This window comes from Lipotes vexillifer, unplaced genomic scaffold, assembly GCF_000442215.2.
Source record: "Lipotes vexillifer unplaced genomic scaffold, Lipotes_vexillifer_v1.1 scaffold626, whole genome shotgun sequence".
NCBI lineage: Eukaryota > Metazoa > Chordata > Mammalia > Artiodactyla > Lipotidae > Lipotes > Lipotes vexillifer.
The window spans coordinates 1,084,054-1,099,273 of record NW_006786303.1 but is presented as its reverse complement, the minus strand read 5'-3'; the positions used below and the strand labels follow the sequence as shown (position 1 = coordinate 1,099,273).

At 36.9% G+C, this 15,220-nt stretch overlaps 1 protein-coding gene across 1 annotated transcript in view; it reads left to right on the top strand.

The window, feature by feature from the left end:
• Window positions 1–13,805, top strand: part of LOC103084427 (leucine-rich repeat-containing protein 28-like) — a 61,345-nt gene extending 47,540 nt beyond the window's left edge. The window contains 1 exon segment of the mRNA XM_082931122.1: window positions 13,507–13,805. Coding sequence (XP_082787248.1) covers window positions 13,507–13,579 — 73 coding nt within the window. The 3' untranslated portion in view covers window positions 13,580–13,805.
• Window positions 13,806–15,220: the final 1,415 nt, after the last annotated feature.

Here is a 15,220-nt window from a genome sequence, read left to right as displayed (position 1 = left end):
CTGTAGAAGTTTTAGAATAAGCTTATCTTTGTTTCCAAAGAACAAAGATAAGCTGGATTTTGTGCTGGATTTTGATAAGAATTGCATTTAATCTATAGATCAGTTTGGAGAGAATTGACATCTTTACTATTTCTGAGTCTTCCAGTGCATGAACACAGTATGTCTCTCCATTTATTTAGGTATTCTTTTATTTCTTTCATCAGCATTTAACAATTTTAAGCATCCTTAAATGTTTTAAGTTTATACCCAAGTATTTCACTTTCTTTGTGTGATTATAAATGATATTATATTTTAAAAATTCAATTTCCATATGTTTATTGTTAGTATATGGAAATATGATTAATTTTTATATTTTGATCTGATGTGCTTGCAACCTTGCTGAATTTGCTTAAGAGTCTAAGAGTATTTTTTATAGATTCCTTGGCATTTTCCATGTAGACATGTCATCTGAAAGTAGGAATAGTTTTTATTTCTTCCTTTCCAGTCTGTATGCCTTTTATTTCTTTTTCTTGCTTTATTGACTAAGGTGGTGAAAATGGACATCACTGTCCATTTTGTATGGACATTTTGTATGATGTAAAGCAGTAGGTTTTATCAAATATTTATCAAATTGAGAAAGATCCCCTTTATTCCTGGTTTGCTGAGAGTTTTTTTTTTTTTTAATCATGAATGGATGTTGTATTTGGTTAAATACTTTTTGAGTTCATTGATATCATACTAATTTTTCTTTGTTAACCTGTTGATGTATTGGATGACATTGATTTTCAAATATTGAACCAGCTTTACATACCCAGAATAACTCCCACTTGATTGGGGTGTATAGTTCTTTTTATAATACATTTCTGTATTTAATTTGTTAATACTTTCTTGAGGATTTTTATATCTCTGTTCATGAGAGATATTGGTCTGTAGTTTTCTGGTTTTGTACTCATTGTCTGGTTTTAGAGTCAGAGTAATACTGGCCACATAAAATGAGCTAGGAAGTGTTCCTCCTCTCCTATTTTTCTGAAAGAGACAGTGTAAAAATTCCTCTTAGTACTTCTTTAAGTGTTTGATAGAATTATCCAGTGAAACAATCTGGGTGGGCCTGGAAATTCCTCTTTTTTAATTACAGACTCAATTTCTTTAATAGTTATAGGACTATTCAGGTGGGCTATTTTATCTTGGTTGAGTTTTGGTAGTTTATGGTTTTCAAGGGATTCATCTGTTCTCAGTTGGAAAATTTATTAGTGTGCAGTTGTTTAAGGTATTCCCTTATATCTTTTTAATGACTGCAGAATATGTATTAATATCACCTGTTTCATTTCTTATATTAATTTGTGTTTTCCTTTTTTTAATCTTTGTCAGTCTTGCTAGAGATTTATCAATTTTATTGATCTTGTTAATCCTAGTGAAGGTTTTAATTTCATTGGTTTCTCCTCTTCCTCCTACTAGCTTTGGATTTATTTTGCTCTTTTTTTTTTTGGAGGGAGGGTTAGGGTAGAAACTTAGAGTATTGATTTAAGACCTTTCCTACTTTCTAACTTAAGCATTTAAAGCTATTAATTTCTCTGTCAGCACTGCTTTACTATGTCTCAAAATTTTTGATATGTTGTATTTTTATTTTCATTGTTGAAGTTTTTATACCTTTGATAGCTTTTATACCTATACTCCTTTTATACCTTTGCTGTCATTCATTTCACTATTCATCTGTTGTAATCATGCTACATTGTTACCCTTATTATGTGAATCAAGTTAATTTTTAGATCAATTGAAAATTATAAAAATAAAAGATTTTATTTAACTTTATTCCTTCTCCAACAACCTTCCTATTTATTTATTCATTTTATTTGGAAGAATGTTTTTATTTTTAAAATTTTTATTGACGTATAGTTGATTTACAATATTACATTAATTTCAGGTGTACAACACAGTGATTCAATATTTTTATAGATTATACTCCATTTAAAGTTATTATAGGGCTTCCCTGGTGGCGCAGTGCTTGAGAGTCCGCCTGCCGATGCAGAAGACGCGGGTTCGTGCCCCGTTTCGGGAAGATCCCACATGCCGCGGAGCGGCTGGGCCCGTGAGCCATGGCCACTGAGCCTGCGCGTCCGGAGCCTGTGCTCCGCAAATGGGAGAGGCCACAACAGTGAGAGGCCCGCATAACGCAAGAAAAAAATAAATAAATAAAAAATAAAGTTATTATAAATACTGGCTATATTCCCTGTACTGTACAATATATCCTTATAGCTTATTTATTTTATACATAGTAGTTTATGCCTCTTAATCCCCTATGTCTATCTTACCCCTTCCCCTTTCCCTCTCAGTGGTAATAACTAGTTTGATCTCTATAGTTATGATCTGTTTCTGTTTTGTTATATATATTCTTTGTTTTATTCTTTAGATTCCACATATATGCGATAACACGCAGTATTTGTCTTTCTCTGTCTAATTTCACTTAACATAATACTCTCCAGGTCCATCCATGTTGCTGCAAATGGCAGAATTTCATTATTTTTTATGGCTGAATTATATTCCATTCTGTATCTTAGCTATTGTAAATAATGCTGCTATGAACATTGGGGTGTATGTATCTTTTCTTGTTTTCTTTGGTTGTATACCCAGGAGTGGAATTGCTGGATCATATGGTAGATCTATTTTCAGTTTTTTCAGTTACCTCCATACTGTTTTCCATAGTGGCTGCACCAATTTACATTCCCACAAGAAGTGTGCTAGGGTTCCCTTTTCTCCACATCCTTGCCAACATTTGTTATTTGTAGACGTTTCGATGATAGCTGTTCTGACAGGTGTGAGGTGCTATCTCATTTTGGTTTTGATTTGCATTTCTCTGATGATTAGCAATGTTGAACATCTTTTCATGTGCCTATTAATCATCTGTATATCTTCTTTTGAAAACTGCCCATTCATGTTTTCTGCCCATTGTTTAATCAGGTTGTTTGGTTTTTGTTTTTGTTGTTTGTTTGTTTTTGATACTGAGTTGTGTGAGCTGTTTATATATTTTGGGTATTAACCCCTTATTGGTCATGTCATTAGCAAATATTTTCTCCAATTCAGTAGGTTGTCTTTTCATTATGTTGATAGTTTCATTTGCTGTGCAAAAGCTTTTAAGTTTAAGTAGGTCCCATATGTTTATTTTTGCTTTTGTTTCCTTTGCCTTAAGAGACAGATCCAAAAAAAATGTTGCTACAATTTATGTCAAAAGTGTTCTGCCTGTTTTCTTCTAGGAGTTTTATGGTTTCCAGTCTTAAATTTAGATCTTTAATCCATTTTGAGGGGTGAGGAAATGTTCTAATCTCATTCCTTTACATGTAGCTGTCAGTTTTTCCAGCACCACTTACTGAAGAGACTGTCTTTTCTCCATTGTATACTCTTGCCTCCTTTGTCATAGATTAATTGACCATAAGTGCATGGATTTATATCTGGGCTTTCTATTCTGTTCCATTGATCTATGTGTCTGTTTTCGTGCCAATACCATACTGTTTTGATGACTGTAGCTTTGTAGTATAGTTTGAAGTCAGGAAGCATCCAGCTTTGTTCTTTTTTCTCAAGATTGTTTTGGCAGTTCAGGGTCTTTTGTGGTCATACTGAGTGAAGTAAGTCAGACAGAGAAAGACAAATATCATATTTCACTTATATGTGGAATCTAAAAAAAGGGCACAAGTGAACTTATTTACAAAACAGAAGTAGAGTCACAGATGTAGAAAACAAACTTATGGTTACCAAAGGGTAAGGGGGGAGGGATAAATTGGGAGATTGGAATTGACATATACACCCTACTATATATAAAACAGATAACTAGTAAGGACCTACTGTATAAATGTGAATGGATTCAATTCCTCAAAAGAGATTCTTATGTCTTAAGTTGTGTTAAGGCAGAGAGAGAGAGGGAGGGAGAGAGGGAGAGAGAGAGAAGGTGAAAGCAAGAGAGGAAAGAATACCTTAAGACAAAATTACTTAAACTTTTGAAGACAAAAAGCTAAATTACACCAAAACAAGACAAACAAACAAGGTGGGAATGGCAGTATTATTATTGACAAACTAAAATTCAAGTTGAAAAGTATTAAATGAAAAAAATAGATTAAAAATATAAATTTTAGAATTATTTGTTCTAGTTCTGTGAAAAATGTTCTGGGTATTTTGATAAGGATAACATTAAATCTGTAGATTGCCTTGGGTATTATTGACGTTTTAACAGTATTAATTCTTCCAATCCATGAAAAGAGGATATCTTTTGTATGTATCATCTTCAATTTCCTTCATCAATGTCCTGTAGAGTATAAGTCTTTCACCCTCTTGGTTAAATTTATTTCTAGGCATTTTATTCTTTTTGATGCAATTGTAGAAGAGATTGTTTTCTTGAATTCTCTTTCTGATAGTCCATTATTAGTATTGATAAGCAACATATTTCTGTATATTAATCTTGTATCCTGCAACTTTACTGAATTCATTTATTCTAATTTTGTGTGTGTGTGGAGATTTTAGAATTTTCTATATATAGTATCATGTCATCCCTAGTTTTATTTAGATCTGAATTTTTTTTTTTTTTTTTTTTGCGGTACGCAGGCCTCTCACTGTTGTGACCTCTCCCATTGCAGAGCACAGGCTCCAGGCGCGCAGGCTCAGTGGCCATGGCTCACGGGCCCAGCTGCTCCGCAGCATGTGGGATCTTCCAGGACCGGGACACGAACCCATGTCCCCTGCATCGGCAGTGGACTCTCAACCACTGCGCCACCAGGGAAGCCCTAGATCTGAATTTTTTACCTATACCCTTTTCCTCTCCCTGAAGAACTCCTTTCAACCTTTCTTGCAGGACAAGTTCGCTGGCAATGAATTCCCTCAGTTCTCAGTTTGTTTGAAAAATTCTTTATACTCCTTTACTTTTGTAGGATAATTTCACTGGATATAAAATTCTAGGTTAGTGATTTTTTTTTCTTTGAGCACACTAAATATTTCACTCCACTCTGTTCTTGCTTGCATGGTTCTAATAAGAAGTCTACTGTGTCTTATACTTGTTCCTCTATAGGTAACGGTTTTTTCTCCTCTGGCTTTTTTCTAAGATTTCCTTTTTCTTTGGTTTTCTCCAGTTTGATATTTCTTTTTTTTTTTTTTCATTGAAGTATAGGTGACTTACAATGTTGCTATACAGAAAGTGATTTTCAGTTTTTATATGTGTGTGTGTGTGTGTATTCTTTTCTATATTCTTTTCCATTATGGTTTTCACAGGATTATGAATATAGTTCCCTGTGCTATGCAGTAGGACCTTGTTGTTTGTCCATTCTATATTTACCAATTTGCATCTGCTAACTCCAAACTCCCAATCCATCCCTCTTCCACTCTCTTCCCCTTTGGCAGCCACATATCTGTTCTCTATGTCTGTGAGTCTGTTCTGTTTCATAGATATGTTCATTTGTGTCATATTTTAGATTCCACATATAAGTGATAGAATATAATATTTCTCATGTGTAGTGTTTTTGTTTTTGATTTTTATCCTGCTTAGTGTTGTTAAGTTTCTGGATCTGTCATTAATTTTGTAAAGTCCTTAACCATTATTACTTCAAATTCTTCTCTTCTTCTCTTTTATCTCCTTTTCTTTCTAGTATTCTAATTATGCATATCTTGCACCTTTAGAAATTGTCCCACAGATCATGGATTTTCTATTCTATTTTTTTTTAATTCCCTATGATAACTCTAACATCTCTGTCATATCTGAGTCTGGTTCTGAGGTTTTCTTTGTCTCTTCAGCATGTGCTTTTTCTTGCCTTTTGACATCTCTTGTAATTTTTTGTTGAAAGACAGACATATTGGGTAATAAGAACTGAGCTAAATAGGCATTTAGTGTGAGATTTTATTTTAATCTGGCTAGGAGCTGAGCTCTGTTTTATGTTTGCTGTAGTAGGTACTAGAGGCTTCAGATTGAAATTCATATTCCTTTAGTGTCCTTTTATGATTCTCCTTGCTTAACTTTGGGCTTCCCTGTATACTCCTCAGAGATCCTGCATCTTGCAGCTGTTTTTGTTTTTGTTTTTAAATGCAAAATTTTAATGGGAATGCATTTCTCTCATAACATTCTTCATTCTCTCCTATTTTCTCATGACTTTTCTTCCATACTCCTATATACTTTAAAAACTAGATCCTCACCTCAATATCCTGTCAAGCCCAGGCTGCACTGTTGGTAAATGAGCTTTAGGAGCATGGTGAGCCCCCTTCCCCCAGCACCCTCAGGACTGCCCACTGCATCCCCTGCAGGCCCATGGGTGGGCCCAGTAAGATGAACCCAAGGTTTAATACTGCTGGGATTTTATTCATTTTGCTTTTTTATTTTTATTAATTTATTTATTTTAAAATTGTATTTTAGAGTATGGTTGATTTACAATGTTGTTTTAATTTCAGGTGTACAGCAGAATGATTCATTTATACATATACATATTTCCATTATTTTTCAGATTCCTTTCCCATATAGGTTATTACAGAATATTGAGTAGAGTTTCTTGTGCTATATAGTAGGTCCTTGTTGATTATCTATTTTATATACAGTAGTGTGTATTTGTTATTCCTAATTTATCCCTCCCCACCACGTTTCCCCTTTGGTAACCATAAGTTTGTTTTCAATGTCTGTGAGTCTGTTTTGTGAACAAGTTCATTTGTATCATTTCTTTTAGATTCCACATATAAGTGATGTCATATGATATTTGTCTTTCTCTGTCTGACTTACTTCACTTAGTATGATAACCTCTAAGTCCATCCATATTGCTTCAAATGTCATTATTTCATTCTTTTTATGGCTGAGTAATATTCCATTGTATATATGTAGTACATCTTCTTTATCCATTCCTCTGTTGATGGACATTTAGGTTGCTTCCATATCTTGGCTATTGTAAACAGTGCTGCAATGAATACTGGGGGGCATGTATCTTTTCAAACTATGGTTTTCTCCAGATATATGCCCAGGAGTGGGATTACTAGATCATATGGTAGTTCTATTTTTAGTTTTTTAAGGAACCTCCATGCTGTTCTCCATAGTGGTTGCACCAATTTACATTCCCACCAACAGTGTAGGAAGATTCCATTTTCTCCACACCCTCTCCAGCATTTATTGTGTGTAGACATTTTGATGATGGCTCTTCTGACTGGTGTGAGGTGGTACCTCATTGTAGTTTTGATTTTCATTTCTCCAATAATTAGTGATGTTGAGCATCTTTTCATGTGCTTTTTGGCCATCTGTTTGTCTTCTTTGGAGAAATGTTTATTTAGATCTTCTGCCTATTTTTGATTGGGTTATTTGTTTTTTGATATAGAGCTGCACGAACTCTTTGTATATTTTGGAAATTAATCCCTTGTCAGTTGCTTTGTTTGCAGATATTTTCTCCCATTCTATGGGTAGTATTTTCATTTTGTTTATGGTTTCCTTTGCTGTGCAAAAGCTTTTAAGTTTAATTAGGTCCCATTTGTTTATTTTTATTTTCATTACTCTTAGGAGGTGGATGCAAAAAATACTGATGCGATTTATGTCAAGAGTGTTCTGCCTATGTTTTCTTCTAAGAGTTTTATAGTATCTGGCCTTACATTTAGGTCTTTAATCCATTTTGAGTTTATTTTTGTGTAGGGTGTTAGAGAATGTTCTAATTTATCTCTTTTCTTTTTTTTTTTTTACATGTAGCTGTTTAGTTTTCCCAGCACCAGTTGTTGAAGAGACTGTCTTTTCTCCATTGTATATTCTTGCCTCCTTTGTCATAGATTAATTGACTATAAGTGCATGAGTTTATTTCTGGGTTTTCTATCCTGTTGATCTATATTTCTGTTTTTGTGCCAGTACCATACTGTTTTGATGACTATAGCTTTGTATTATAACCTGAAGTCAGAGAGCCTGATTCCTCAAGCTCCATTTTTCTTTCTCAGGATTCCTTTGGCTATTCGGGGTCTTTTGTGTTTCTATACAAATTTAAAAAAATTTTGTTCTAGTTCTGTAAAAAAATGCCATTGGTAATTTGATAGGGATTTCACTGCATCTGTAAACTGCCTTGGATAGAATTGTCATTTTGACAATATTGATTCTTCCAATCCAAGAACATGGCATATCTTTCCATCTGTGTCATCTTCAGTTTCTTTCATCAGTGCCTTACAGTTTTCAGAGTATAGGTCTTTTGCCTCCTCAGGTAGGTTTATTCCTAGGTATTTCATTCTTTTTGATGCAGTGGTAAATGGGATTCCTTCCTTAATTTCTCTTTCTGATCTTTCATTGTTAGTGTATAGGAATGCAAGAGATTTCTGTGTATCAATTTTATCTATAATCCACTGTCCTTATTCTGGAGGCCGTTTACTCTGGTGGTAAATGAGGGAGGGAAATGTTCTAAATTTTATGATTATATCATTATTTTAGTGGGCCTGTATTTCTAGGCTGTGACCTTCATAAATTTTTCTCATCTTGCATAGTTTGCTTTCCCCTCTTAGGTGGGATGGGCAGGCTAAAGGGGGCTGGGGTGGGAAGAGTGCCCTTCTGCACCTGGGATAAGGCTCTGGTAAACTCTTTCTCTGGAGAACAGTCCTTTGTTATGGAGGATGCTCAGGACATGTTACATAATGACTACTCTTTTTCTCTTCCTGAATGAGCAGCAAGGGGATCTTTTACAGATTTTCACCGTGATATCCTGTAGGGTTTATAGGTAAAACCTAAGAATGTGTGTGTCACCCTGACATTTCAGCCTCAGGAGTATCTCACTCTCAGGCTTGTCCACACTCAGCCTCCAGCAATTCTAGCATCTTCTGTCCAGGTAAGCAAGTCTCAGCTGTGACTTTGGAGTTACCTGTCTCACCAGATTTTGAAGTTGCAGTTTGCCCTATGGCCTCAATTCTCTGGTGAGTGGAGAAAAGTTGTTGATTTTCAATTTGTTCAGCTTGTTCTTGTTGTAAGAACAGGAGTGAGGACTTCTAGGCTCTTTATGTCAGAGATGAAACCAGATGTGTTCTCTGTATATAATTTCAATTCTTTCAAATTTGTGAGGCTTGTTCTTTGGCACAGAATATAGTCTGTCCTGGTGAATATTCCATGGGCTTTTAGAAAAAAAACAAAGTGTACTTTGTTGCTGTTGGGTGGAGTGTTTTGTATATGTCAGTTAGATTCTTTGGTTCATTGAGTTGTTCAGTTCTTCTACACCTGTGCTGATTTTCTGTCTGGTAGTTCTATCAGCTGCTAAGAGTAAAGAAGTTGAAGTTCCCCCTCTAATTGTGAGTTTGTCTATTTCTCCTTTTAGTGCTATTATTTTTTAACAGCTTTATTGAGATAATTTACATATCATACAATTCACCCATTTAAAGTATACAAATCAGCAGTTTTTACTGTAGTCACAGATAACATGCACCTAATACCACAGACAATTTTAGAATGTTTTTCTCACCCTAAGAGAAACCTTGTACCCTTTATCCATCACCTTTCTCTTTCCCCATACCTAGCCCTAAGCAACTAGTTATTTACTTTATATAGAAATTGATGGATTTCTCTCTCCTAATCCTTTGGATAGGGATAACAGGCTTTTCTTGGAGTTTTTTTGGGGGGTTGTTTTTTTTGTTGTGTTTTGTTTTCTTTTGGTTTTTTGACTCTGCCTGTTGGTGGTTCTGGGTTGGAAGCTCCTACAGCATCCTATCTGAAGTATATGGAAGGCAATAAGGAAGCCTTGGGAGTTTACCATTGCTGTGTTGCTTCTCAAGTCCCAGGGTCATAGTCTGTCTATCTTCATTATGTCTTTCAGAGTCTTCCAGTGCTTGTTTGTTGTATTATGACCAGGGTGTTTTAGTTGTAGGAGAAAGGACCTTGGAAGATTGGGGATCCCAAAATGTGTTTTGCCTCCAAAATCTAAAGGGACGCACAAGTGTGTATCTGTTTCTTCAAGTGGGCAGTTCTGGATGTAACTCTTCTTTTCTGTTTGAAACTTTACCAATGTAGCAGACACCTGAGCTTTTGCAGGCTTTCTCTCTCACCTCTAGTAGTCATGTGTCATATTAAGTATCAGGTGTGCTTGCTACTTCCAGTTTGATTTCCCCTCACCAATACATATATTAATGTCTTAGTGAAGGGACTGTCTTCCTGACCCTCCCAGAGGTTTCCAGGTGGTGGCTGAGCAGGTTAGGCCACACTGGATCCACTTCAACATTCCCATTTCTCTAAGCCTTTGATCTCCTCCCTCTAGACTGTGCAGTGGAAGTTCTAGCATCTCTGTCTCATTGACTGTAGGCCTCTACTGAAGCAAGACTTCTATTAACCAATATAGGTACTCATACTAACACATTAAATGCTGAGGCCTCGTGAAACACCCTTCTTGGCCTGATCCAACCTTAGACTTATTCTCACTGGCTAATGTATTATACTTAGACTCCATTTCCATGCTTACTCTCCAGATTTCTGCAAATAAAATTTGACAAGATTCTACAACTCCTTCATGTACATAATCTCTCCCAGGAGCAGCCCTTGCAATTAACTCTGAATCATGCTGGGATTTTGCTCTCTCTGTGACCCTAGAGTCAGTGAGTATTGTTCCTGCCTGAAGAAGATAGGAATTTCCTTTTTAGGTAACCACACCAGATGAAGTCAGTGAAATCTATTTATTCAAGTGAATGATTGTTTTCTTAGATAGTAAGAAGGGCTGTTTCTGATGTGAAGAAACGTTTAGAGATATTAGAGGTTTAAGGTCCTTAGCTTTGTGTCTACACAAAGGTTTCCATCTCAATTCTTAAGTCCTCACCCCTTCCCACAAGAACCTTTACCTTAGCGTAAGAGACTTAGCATAAGTATACTTTTACCTGGCATGTGATTCTGCAGCCTGTACATTCAGGCCTCAGGCATGTCCCTCCCACAGCTTCATAAAATAAGAATTCCTTTAAGGCCACCATAGAAACTTTCTGATTCTCTACCTATGCCTTGAGTTGAGAGTTCAAGAAGGCAATAGCTTACCTTTTTTCTTTTTTGGAAGGGGGTTGGGATTTGGGGGAATCTCTTAAAGCAGTCAAAAGAAGCCATCTCCCTCCACAATCTTTGAATTCACCATGATGCCACAGCAATCAAGTGCCACAGCACTTGATCTCCCAGTGCCTTACCCTCCACTGGCAGTCTTAGTGATAATTTGAGTAATCGTGATACCACAACTTCGAGTAATCAGTGATGTCCCACTTTTCCCTGGTAATTAGGTCATTCATGCACTTACCAACCCAATCCCAGAATCCCACTTTGATGGACTGTTTCCTTAGACTACTCCCTACTAAATCAATCAGGGTACTAGCCGGAAAACACACAGAAGCTGGGATTTTGAAGAGAAATTAATGGAGAAGGACTATTTACAGAAGTTCAGGCAGGGTTCAGAGCACCCACAAGGATGATAAAATACCTGGGAACTTACAGCAGTAGGAAGGTTTACTATTCTTAATCTTTTAGCATGAAGGACAAAGGAAGATCTGGAGGCTGTTGAGACTTAGAGCCAACAGGAGGGGCTGCCCAATAAAAGCTCTGGTCAGAGATGTAGAGATGGAGTGGGATAGAAATAGTCAACATTTCCATAAAAGCAATGAAAAAACTGGCAAAACTTGTCAGAATTGAATTTTTCAGAACTCTGGAAATTAACAAAAGGCTTACAGCAATCCAGAGTGCATTTATTCAAGAAAAGTGACTGAATCTCAGAAAGAACAGAGACCTTTGTGATATTTTAACATGTAGTCCCATCTTCTAGTCTTAACCTTGAAAACCAAGAATCTGCCATCACAGTTAAAACCAGCAGCCGGGCAGCAACTGGAAAGGGGTGGAAGGAAGTTGGAGCATCTTCAAAGGGTGTTTCACTGAAAAACCCTACTTGCAAGCCTGTCTTTATTTCCTCAGTCAGAGATCACCAGCACAAAAAGCCTCTTCTCTGAGGGTATTTGTCAAAAATTGTCAAAACAATTATAGGCAATTGCTTAACTTCACAGATGCCTGAGGCAGTGGGTAACTGTTGGGGCAAACAATAGACTAAGGTTTCCAAGGGGGCTTTGAAAAGCACTAACATATTCCTAGGAGTATGTAAGGTCATGTGCATGCAAAAGGATGTGAGCATGCTCAGAAAAGACCCAAGAAGGCCCTGAGCTCTCACCTCTGCTTGCAGGAAGTGAGACTCTGTGCAAGCAGGAAGTGAAGGCTAAGGCAGAGTTGTCAACTGCCCAGTTGAGTGTGACTGGAGCCTAGAGAGAACTAGAGCCATACAGGAGGGTCCATCCAGGGGAGCTAGCTGGAACCAGTTTGTAAGGAAATCCTGGATTAGTACAAAAATCTAAGGCAAGAGAACCCATAGAAGTAGGTCTAGCTCTTGCCTTGAGATCTTTGATCATCCAAGATGAAATAATGGCAAAGCCTTTTTCGGAGGATCGTGGTGGCCCAGGGAAAAATAAAGCCCATGGAGAAACAAAATTATCAATGGTTGCCAGAGACTTGTCAGGGGGTTTAGGGGATGGGGGTTGGCTGCAAGTGGACACAAGGAACATTTGGGGATATGAGAAGTATTTCATATCTTGATGGTGGTGTTAGTTAAATAATTGCATATATTTCAAAACTCATTCAACTGTACACTTAAAATGGGTGAATTTTATTGTATGTTTGTATGTAACTATACCTCTATTAACTAGACTTTTTATAAAAAAAAGAAGAAAAAGAAAATATTCAACTTTTCTCTCTTCCTGCCCTTTACCCTCCTGCTATACCTCCCTTGTCCTAATTCAGCCTATAACCAGCAATCAGGCAGCTTTGGAGGTTGGGTCTGTAGAGGTCACCTTCTTGGATTACAGAGAAAGGCAAAGACTGAGTTGAGGGGTGGAGAAAAGAGAAAACAGTCAGCACAGGGGGTCCTGTGGAAACAACAGTAGATTAATCTCTCCTCAGCAGAGGATAGCACTTCTGGTGGGAAAACAAGGCATCCAACAACTGGAGCTGCCCAGATTGGGATCAGAGGGCTCATGACTCACTGCAGAAAGATGCCAAGCAGGAGTCTGAGCTGGGATTCCTCTGTTGTGTGGGAGAAGACCCTCAAACTACATGATTCATATTCTGAAATTACCTCTATAAGCAATCTGTGGGCATACATTTGTAGGATAAATTCCTTAAAATTATGTTTTTTAAGCTCTTCGATATATATGTGTTCTAGCTAAATTGGTGACTTTTTCTGTTACATGACTTTTATAACGTATTTCAAATTCTGTCATTGCACTGGTTCTTGTAAGCCAAATTCAGACTGTAACATGGAAAAAGCTTACTTTGCCTTTGTTGCTAACATAGAGATGTTGCGTCATCTGAAAACTGCTAATAAAATAAGCACACACATACCTCACCTGATTCCAGTGCTCAGTTTTAAAAGGAATTTATATTTCTGTTGTGTACTCTGTTGACCATCCTAATCCTTTATTTTAACAAAGGAAAAGACTGTCTCTAATGGAAAAAATTCTGAGACTTTCCTTTTGAACTCAACAGTGTCCTTCTCCCCCTCTTTCCCCTTCCAGGAGGACAACTGTGAGTTTTGTGGCTTACTGCTGCTCCACCCAGTGTCTGCAGACTTTTGACCTACTGAGTTGATAAACACTCAAGAGCCTCAGGAGTGTTGCCAGCTTGACACTGCAGTTGCCTGCATATCGCACAGTGTGACAGAGGGACAGGAGAGTCCAGCCAGGCCCAACAGGCCCTTCCGATCTGTCCTGTCACGCTTGGGGACTGCAGGGCTCTGGAAATGTCATGATCGAGCTTCAGAGCTGAAATGCCTTCACCCTTCCCCCAAGTTGGAATATATCCTTCACCAAATTAAGAACCCTTTGTCTTCCGTGTTTTTCTTTTATGTCAGCGAGTCTCTTATGCAGACTATTTAGTTTGATGTGCCTCCCCAAATCTAATTTACAGCAAGTTTAAGCTCCCTGAAGAACTGTAATTTGATAATATAACCAAATTAACTTTTGAACACACATACTTTCAGTGGTATCTGTAATCTTCTCATCTCTCTCTCTTTCCCCAGAGAATTATTCCCCAGAGGTTATTCTCCATGTTTTTAACAAATTTCAGTAAACCCTGTGACCTCAATAGTATTGAATAGCAGTGTGTGGGGGGGGGGGGGGGGGGGCGGGTGCCTGAGTTGGCTTCCAAGTTAGACTCCAGTAGGGGCTTCATGAGGGTCCTGGCACACACCCTCTGGAAAGTTACAACCTTGTTTATAAAGTTTTGCAACATATTAAGAGACTTTTGTGAGGGGTTTTTAAAAATGAAACCGTAGATTATAAATGAAATATACACTTATTTTGAAAAACTACAGAAAAATAATTTTTGAATTTTTTTATTTCCTGATAAGATTTTTTTATATGAGAAGAGGGACATATGAGGCTTTAAAAGATCTGATCCTTTTCTTTCTAGATTTAAACATTTTCTGGCTACTGAGAAAGGGAGAGAAAAAACACATTAAAATGTGATCTCTGGTGTTTTTTGTTAGATGGGTTATGGTTAAATTTATATTGACTTTGAAATATTTTTGTTACATATGACAAACAGGCTTCATCTACTTCTGCTACTAGTTTTTAGCAAGGTGATTCTAAGTACAGCCTGTGCACATTTATTTAAATACCTGGTGCATTAGATCATCTTCATTTTGACCTTAGGTTTCTTATGTACTTGACACACTGTTGTCCAGATAACATTGAGAAAACACAGGAAAAGCAGGTCCAAATTCAGCCTTGGACTTTTGCAAAAAGGCCATAAATGGAAAGTGTGAGATTATGCTCTGACATAAGATAATGCTCTTAATGGAGGACTCACATACTTGCTCTTCCTTTGAAAGGATGGCATTTTAATATTGCTTTGCTGCCAGATGTTCATCTGGTTGCTGTGAAGTGATTCTTTTTTTTACTTTTTTAAAAAAGTTTAATTATACATAGTTTTCTCTGAGACAGGACTAAAAGGGAACCAAGAAGTTTTACTTGGTAGGAAAATTATTTTCAAAAAATTTCAGACTTGTCAAAAATTTGGTTTATGGAATTTTATTAGCTGCCCTAAATCTGTAATGCTAGGCTCTAACAGTGCTAAAAATCCTACATAGTTACTGACAAATGTGTGATCTTTTCACAGTCACACCACCTGCTGCCTGGAAAGCAGACTATCCACATAGAATGGTGAAGGCAGAACATTATCAACTGTATTTCCACTGTTCTTACTTCCTCTTGTCCCTTTCATAACTTG